This window comes from Brassica oleracea, chromosome C9 (genome assembly GCF_000695525.1).
Source record: "Brassica oleracea var. oleracea cultivar TO1000 chromosome C9, BOL, whole genome shotgun sequence".
Taxonomy (NCBI): Eukaryota; Viridiplantae; Streptophyta; class Magnoliopsida; order Brassicales; family Brassicaceae; genus Brassica; species Brassica oleracea.
Genome location: NC_027756.1, coordinates 17,104,759 through 17,113,704, shown reverse-complemented (window position 1 = coordinate 17,113,704; position 8,946 = coordinate 17,104,759). Strand labels below are relative to the sequence as shown.

General features: G+C 32.3%; 1 protein-coding gene across 1 annotated transcript; it reads right to left on the bottom strand.

Annotated features, from left to right (window-relative positions):
- Positions 1-1,132: 1,132 nt before the first annotated feature.
- Positions 1,133-5,585, bottom strand: LOC106314457 (glutathione S-transferase T3-like). The gene is made up of 2 exons (XM_013752326.1): positions 5,489-5,585; positions 1,133-1,881 (listed from the first exon to the last, which is right to left on the bottom strand). Exons 1-2 carry the CDS (start codon positions 5,583-5,585, stop codon positions 1,133-1,135), a joined length of 846 nt encoding a protein of 281 aa, XP_013607780.1.
- Between the last annotated feature and the right edge of the window lie 3,361 nt (positions 5,586-8,946).

The following is an 8,946-nucleotide window of genomic DNA, read 5'->3' as shown; positions in this document are numbered from 1 at the left end:
ACACACAAATAGCTGTTGTACACTTTTGAAGTGGAGAGATACCAAGCCTTCTGAGACCATCTCTCTTTTGTCGAAAGAATGGAGCTTCATTGGAGAGTCGATCAACAATTTTCATGAACAATTGCTTGTTCATTCTAAACCGTCGTCGGAAAAGATTTTCAGGATATGTTGGACTATCACTGAAATAATCATTCCATAATCGCATATCGCCTTCTTCGCGATTTCTTTCGATAAACACTCGTTTTTTCCTTGTCCTCCTTTCATTTTCTTCATTGATAACCAGATTCTCGAATGTTTGATCAAAATATTGATTGAACGTTTCATCGAACGAATCTTCTAAATTGTTATCTGAAGAAGATGCCATAAAATAGAATTGTTTTAGAAAATATGGTGAGAATAGATAATGGGATTGTTTTAGAAAATATGGAGATGAGAGCAAATGGGATTGTTTTATAAATAAGGAGATGAGAGGAAACGGAATTTTTTTACAAATAAGGAGAGAGGACCGTGAGATTTAGAGAGACATGAAAGGAGAGAGATGAGATAGATGAAAGGAGAGAGATGAGATTAATATGGAGACATATGAGAGCAGAATATAAGACTATATACACTTCGATGCATTGCTGTTCAGTCCGTGATTTACAAGACTTTTGTGTCCGTGATGCAAGATTACAAATCATGACTTGAAGACAAAACATTAACACTTTGACACAACTAGAGGACAGTACCTCACCACTCTCGTGACAACTACAAGACAAGCTACATCAACGCTCGTGACATCTACAACAACTAGAAGACAAAGAAACAACAACTCAAGTCGTGACATCTCTCAACGCTCGTGACATCTCCACTCTCTCATGTTCTGACCTTGGCTTCGCCATAGGTTCTTTGCGTACTCTCTCACCTGCAATAACAAGAACAAGAATAGGTTAAACTCTTGAACATAACCGCGCCAAGAACAATAACATGAACATTTAGCATTAATAAGCACAAGAACAATAGCAGGAACAAGTCACAAAACTACATTTAGATGCCCATTTTAAGAAACATAACAAAAAACATAACCATAAACAGAACAAGAGTCATAATAAGAAACATAACGATAAACACAACAAGATGAGTTAGCTAGACATCAAGTAGACATCAAGTCAGTGATGAGTTTCTTCTTGAGGGCCTCTTCATACTCAGCTAGAGGTTCCTGCTTCCCAATAAGACTGTCAAGCAAACTCATCTTAGACAACCGCTCCTTCATCAACAAATCCTGCTGTTTGATTGTCCACATACTTTGAAACGCATTCAGAGAATTCTCCTCTACCACCTTCTTCTTAGAACTCGCCTTTGCAGCCTTAACACCCGGGGGGCGTTTGTTCGCAGTTGCTTCAGAGGCTGATGAGTCTCCACCGTCATCACACTTCCTCTTCTTCGAACTGGGACGTTTAGCAGTGGCAAGGGCGCACCACTTCTGGTCGTTGCGCAGCTCCTTCCATGCGTGGTCAAGCATGAATCTCTTCTGGTGATTGTTGTAGAAGATTTGATGTGCTAGCTTGAGAACATCATTCTCGTTTTGGCCACTACTTTTCTCCCTAGTAGCAGCCTCATACGCTCCACAGAATTTGGACACAAGGTCGTTGATCCTGTGCCAACGCTGCTTGCAGTGGGTCGGCTCTCTCTGTTCGCAGCCAGCATCAGTCCCTTGGCTCTCTCTGCTTGCCTCTAAGTAGGCAGCAATTCTTGACCAAAAGGCGCCTGATCTTTGCTCGTTCCCAACCACTGGGTCTTTGCTCGTGTTTAACCACGAGCTGATGAACAAAATATCATCCTTTGGAGTCCATTTCCGTCGCTCTCTTCGCTCTGTAGCCGTCTCTCCATCAAAGTTAGAGGCTTCGGTACCAAATGAACATTAAAATGGAAGTTGTGATGAAGATAGTTCAACACTATCTTCATTGTTTCCAAAGGAAAGAGTTTGTTGACTATTTAATAGTTCAACAAACTTTGAGCTTGAAGCAGATTGATTGGAATCCAAACGAAGGAAGAGTGATAGAAAAGAAAGAGCTGAGATTGTTATAGAATGAATAGGAAGAGAAGAGAAGAACACGGTTTTGGAATGAATTGAACAAACAATAGAAGCCAAGATTTTTATAGAATGAATAGAAGAAGAAACGCATTGATAGTCAACCATAACCGAGTTGACATATTTCTAACACCAACAAACACAAGACCATTCATTTCTATCTAACCACAAACCAATAAACAGCTATTTATTACCTAACCTAACACATAATTACCATTCAATTCATTTCACAGAAGAGATAGCAATCAAGGACAATCGCAACATATTTCTAATACCACAAACCACTATAGCAAACAAGAGATTGCAATGCTTTATCCAATTCAAACAGAGCAAAGACAATGGTATTATCATACTCTCCAATTCAAACAGAGCAAAGACGTTTTTAAAAAGCAACAATAATGAAGAAATTAAACAGAGCACAATGGTATTATCCAACTCTCTAATTCAGTTCAAGCCACAATTAAATCCTACTCTACAATTCAAACAGAGCAAAGACTTTTTTAAAAAGCAACTATAATGAAGAAATTGAACAGAACACAATGGTATTATCCACCTCTCTAATTCAGTTCAAGCCACAATTAAATCCAACAGCAAGCGCAATCAAACTCACAAACAACCATCGAATATAAACAATGGTTTATCCTATTCAACAGACCAAATAGATTGCTTTTATCTGATTCAAAAGATCAAAGACAAAGGTTTTACCTTTTACAAACAATCATGGGGGTGAAGTCTGAGATATATGACGGCTCTCTATGGATCGTGCCTCTTGATCAAACCATCTGAAGACACAAAGACATACAAAATTACAACAAGTCAGTCGATTGAGCTTCTCTAGATTCAGGATGAAATACAACAATCTAAAGACATGCATGAATGAAATATTAAAATAGAGAGACATGAACTCATCTTTGCCTTTCGATTCGCCGACGGTCACCGTTTGGCGACGCCTCCGACCGCAACCACGAGAGACATCTCGCCGTTTTCCTTGGTCGACGATAGCAACCGTTAGAGGGGACGCCGTTTTCCGTCGTCGACATGAGCCACCGAGAAACCCGCTGTTGGTTGAGTCGAGCCACGGAGAAGAAGAGATATCGCCTTTTCGTCTCCAGAGAGGAGAGATGAAAAACAGAAAGAAAAAAATGAAGAAAGAACGCGATGTCTCGCGAGACCACCCACCCTCTCTCCAGTAACATCAAGCCATGTGGCTCAAGGGACGGTGCCTTCGCTCCCTTAATTAAGGGACGCCTCTTCATAATAAATGGGTTTTCCATTTAATTAAAATCACATTAATGCTAAGATCCCTTGTTAAGGGATTGCAATAAACATGGTCTAAGGATTTACGGTCACGTGGAATTCAATGTGATATGCTATGGAATATATGCTATGGAATATATATTTGGAGCGGAGAAAGAATCAATTAATCTAAGATTTCTTGTAATAGTGTTCCATTGTATTTACTCTTCTCGGATATTGATTACCTATTCAGGAAACTTCCAAAAGAATATGACTTCAACTATTTTCCGTGTATACGGTATACTTGGAAGAGCATAAATGATAGAGTTTATAAAAACAAAAATGGAAATTCACAAGAAATTTTTGTATAGCGTAAATAGAGGGAGCCTTGTGGGTTATGTGGATATATCTTAGTCAAAAATGGTTTTCTAGCATATGGGACTCAACTGAAAATACTGTTGGAGCCATGAATAAAACTTATAATTTTTACATATAGAATGTGAATGTTTGATCTGGGCCATGAAGTGCATAAGAACCATTTAGTTTTCATAAGTGGTGTTCATAATAGAATTTTCTCAAATGATGAATGTCTACATCGATGAAATGTCCGACTTTCACTACTCACATAGATGAATTTCAAACGATATAATAAGTTATTTCCTAACTTTACAATCCAATATATTCCAAATGCAAGTACACAGTAGCGAACAAACTTACACCAAATTCTCGAAGTCTTTTTTCTTATATGGTTTATGTTGCTTTAGTTTCACTATTTTGGCTTTCAATCCGTGTCTACTTTAGTCTTAGTACAGTTATTGTTGGTAAAACAAAAGAATCATGAAATAATATTGGCCATAGGTGTTTTTACTGATTATGCTATTGAAAATCTAAAATTTAAGATATATATCAAACGTAGTATTGTTAAACCAAAATTTAACTAATTTATAATTTTTTTATTTTGAATATATATAAATATATGTTTTTGTTAACAGCTACTCAAACAAAAACTAAAATGGTTTAAACGTATAAAGATATAGTACAAAATTGACAAAAACCAAAGAAGAGTACACAACATTACATTATCAACTTGTCCACGTGCGTGTTCAGCATACAACGAAAATAAAATCTGATTATTATGTTGGTATAGACAGTATCTTCACTAATTTAAAATAATATAATACAAACACTACATTTTCTTATGTTAAATTTTCATACACTTCATAGCTTATATAAAATCTTATGGGTTAATTTGCTGAATAGCCAAAATGGGAATGTAAACTAAGTAGATAGCATTGATTTTGATATGATTAATAAACTAACATTTAGCATGTTTTTTTTCCGGTTATGCTCCTCCAATTTCAAATGGTCAGTTAACGTGAGAAAGTAAATGACGTGGTCGGTTGTAAAACTCCACTATTAATTATTACACCACGTAGTGCCACCAACACCACACGTTTGTTTACCACATAAATATGCATCTGAATTTTTATATCATATCGTCGAAATAGTATAAGACTCCAAATCCACTTATAACTCCTAAATATTAAACCTTACTCAAAACCTCAACCTTCAGCCTCTAAATACTAAACCCTAAACCCTAATCCTAAACCCAAATATAAATATATATACCCAAATCAAGGAAGTATAAACCCTAATCTAAATCCTAATGTAAAGCTAAACCCTAATCAAAAAATATAAACCCAAATAGAATGTATATTATATGGTTTACTATACCCAAACCTCTACTTAACAAATCTAAACCCTAGACATGAAAACCCAAATACAATCTATAAATTGTTTTTTAATATTAAACACTTGACAACACATTTACTTGGTTAACAGATTGCATATCTTCTATTTCATATAGTTTAAATAGTAGAGTAAACGAATGTTCCAAATAATCAAATTTGTCGAACACTCAAAAAAATGAGTTTCATATTACAATCAATCATACAAAATGACAGAGAAAAAACTATCAAATTTCAAAACATGACAGATTATTACATTTTTAAGGAGTAGTATAGAAATATGTCTCAAATAGTATGGTAACCTTACATAAATAGCTACACTTAAAAATATATACTATACTATTCATTTCACCGAATATAGTATAGACGGTGAGTTCATCTTCTTCAATTCTTCTTTTTCTTAGACATACTGATACATATTCATTTCGCTCACCATCATTATCCTTCACCACCATGTAGAGATCGTCTTCATCTCGTCTCTTTTCCTGACACGACGGCGCTTTTACTGACCCACCGTCGTTATTCTTCATCACTAGATATGTAAAACAAAAACAGAAACGAAAACAAAGTGTAAACAAAAGCATGATTGTGAGAATCAATGATTTAAAAAAAAAAGAGGAAAAGAATTGAAAGAGTCAATGTGTGTACCATCTTCGCCTTCATCGTTGTCTTTTCTTTATCACAATTGGTTGTCCTTCTCGTAAGAAGAAATTCAATTCAAGAAGATATGTGAGTAATGAAAGACCACGTTTTACCTTTTACAGTTACAAATTATTAATTAAATTTTGTTTTTTTTTTGTGCTGCTTTCACTGGTTGTATACATGGATATAATAACATTATTATATAAAAGATCCAATACATATTTGCAACTTAGGTTTTTTTGTCATACAATAAATTATAATTCGTTTGAAGGTTATACAATGCAATTTTCCAAATGCATTATGCATGGAAGGATGAGAGATTTCTTATTTCTCTTGCTCTTTTTTCACAAACCTATTTTGGCCTAAATATTGTGTGTTTTCCCTGATCACAAAAAAAAAAAAATTTCTCAATCAATTTAACTCCATTTTTTGATGTTTGAATATACTATATTGTAGTGCTCGTTGTAAGTTTTCCAACGAGGTGTTAATCCAACCACAAAGACCATCAGTCAAAAAGTCAGTCTCTTCATTTTACAAAACAGAGTTCTAACAAAGCCATCCTTCTCAAATGTGGTTGCGTTACACTACACCTGCTAAAAGAGCATTATCGATAGTCTACTAGCTAAACTACTACTGAAAATGTACATAAAGAAAAGTAATATTCTATGATCGAAACCCGCAAAATATAAGTGTAACATCTCAGTTTATGGTATATGGAAATGTACAAAAGAATTAATTTGGTTACATATGTCAACAAAATGTGCTTATCTTTTTAGGCATATATCCGTTTAAAATCCCAGAGTTAAGCATGTTTGATTTGGAGTAGTGGAATGATGGGTGACCTATCGGAAAGTGATTCGTAATATCGTGCTAGTCATGCCAAAACACGGAGAAAAATCCAGAAAATTAACGTTTCATCTGTCGGATGGGATGGGCGTTCCACAACGTAGTACTGATTATCACATCGTATATTGCTATAAAGTTCTTTGTTACAGCCAATTGGCAAAACAAAATATGCCGTGTAAGGTGGTGGCTTTTACATGGCGTATTTATTTTCCAGGAATGTGCTTGAAGAAACACCGGTCCAAAGGGTAAACGGCCCAAGTGGCCGCTTAAGACATACAATTTTAGAAGACATTTTTATCAAGAATTTTTGTTAATATTTGTACGTAAAAAGAATTTACATTTTAGTAATGATATTTGTAAGAAAAAATAACACTATTATGAAAATTTATTAATAAATATATTGAATAAATGTATAGCAAAATAATAACATTTTTAGATAAAACAATTTTGGTATAAACAAATGATTTTAGTAAAATTATGATTAATATAATCAAATATTTATGATAATGTATTCAAATAATTATGATTAATATAATCATAATTATGACATTATGATTTGCTAGTAGATGACTTCTCTTTATTCGTGTATTCCAGTATTCAGATTTGATAAATCGTTGGGTGGGCATTTCGGTTATTTTCTTGGTTCGGTTCGGGTTCGGTTCGGTTTGGTTAGTTCGGTTCTACTATTTTTCCAACTGAAGTAAACCATAGTTAGTTTGGTTCGGTTTGTGTTCGGTTCGGTTTATATTCGGTTCGGTTTGTATTCGATTCGGTTTGTATTCTGTTTGGTTTGTTGTTTTAGATCGGTTTAATTATATTCTTTTTAGTTTAATTTTTCTAAGAAAAATTATATTTTAAAACATAAATTATGTAAACATAAATAAATTCAATATAAAACTGAAACAAAAACCTTTATAAAATCACAAAAATATATAAAAATTAAAACAAATGAAAGTTAACTAAAGTAAAAAAAACCCAACATCATTAGTAATATTTTTTATATCATTAAAATTAAAAATCATGCAATAAATAAAATATTTTAAATCAAAATATTTTGATGATTACATATTAGGTTAGAAGAATATAAGTTAATGAATAAAAAATGAAAAATTTGTGGTTTGGTATTAAAATTTTAGTATATTGGTATTACTAATATTTTTAATTTAAATAATAACAAAAATACATCGGTTTTTTGGTTCGGTTCAGGCGAACCGAACCGAACCGAACCATTCGGGTTGAGAAAATCATCAACTAAATGATTTGAAATAGACTTTGGTTCGGTTCGAATCGGTTTCAGTTCGGTTGGTTCGGTTTGACTCGGTTCGGTTCGGTTTTTTTGCCCACCTCTAAGTATAACTCCAACAAATTCGTCCATGTGATTGAGATTGGCTTATCGCTAAACTACAGATCAACGATGAAAGTCAGTTAAACCGATAAAAGTGATTGGCATATTATGTAACAAAGATTATCGATATATAGTAAAACTCTATAAATTAATAAAGAGCAATTTTTTTAAATAGATCTATTTAAGTTTTTGTCACAAAAATATCTTTCAAAAAAAGAAAATGATTAAAATAGTCTTTTTTTTGTTTTGAAAATTTTAATTTAAATTTTTTTATTTTTATTTTTAATTTGAAATTACATCCCCAAAACTCTATCCCTAACTCTAAACCCTAAGTTTAGATTAGCTAAACCTAAGGTAAAAATACATTTTTACCATTTATTAAAACTTATTTTGGTCATTTTTTCTATTGAAAGCTATTTTTGTGACAAAAACTTAAAAAATGCTATCTTAGGGAATTTCTCAATTAATAGTGTTGAGACTATGATATTTTATTAATTATAGAGATTAATTTACAAAAAAAATCATCTTTTAGATTTTTCTATTTAAAGATATATGTTTTCTATAATATGATTATTTATTTTATTTTAGTGTACATGTATTAATTAATTTTTGAAATTCAACATTTAATATTGGTTTTATTATATTATTTAATATATATTGAATATGTTTCATAAAATTTAAATGTAGTTTTAGATATAATTTTACTAAAAATCATTAAAATATATTAAATATTAAAAAAATATAAAGATAGTTTCATTGTGAATATAAAACAACAATATAATGGTTGGTCTGTACTTATATACAATTTTTATACATATAAATTACTAATTTATAATATTAATGGAACTATATATTATTTTAATGGAACTATATATTATTTTATTATTTTATTGATTTGTGTTATATTTGAAACAGACATAACTCGGAACTAGAGAAGTTTTTATTAATTTATAATTTATTGAATTTACCGTAGTAATTTCTTAAAATCAGAGCCCAAAACGCGAATTAAAAAGCCCAATAAAAGCCTATTAAAGTGATGTAAGCCCATTTGTTCAGTT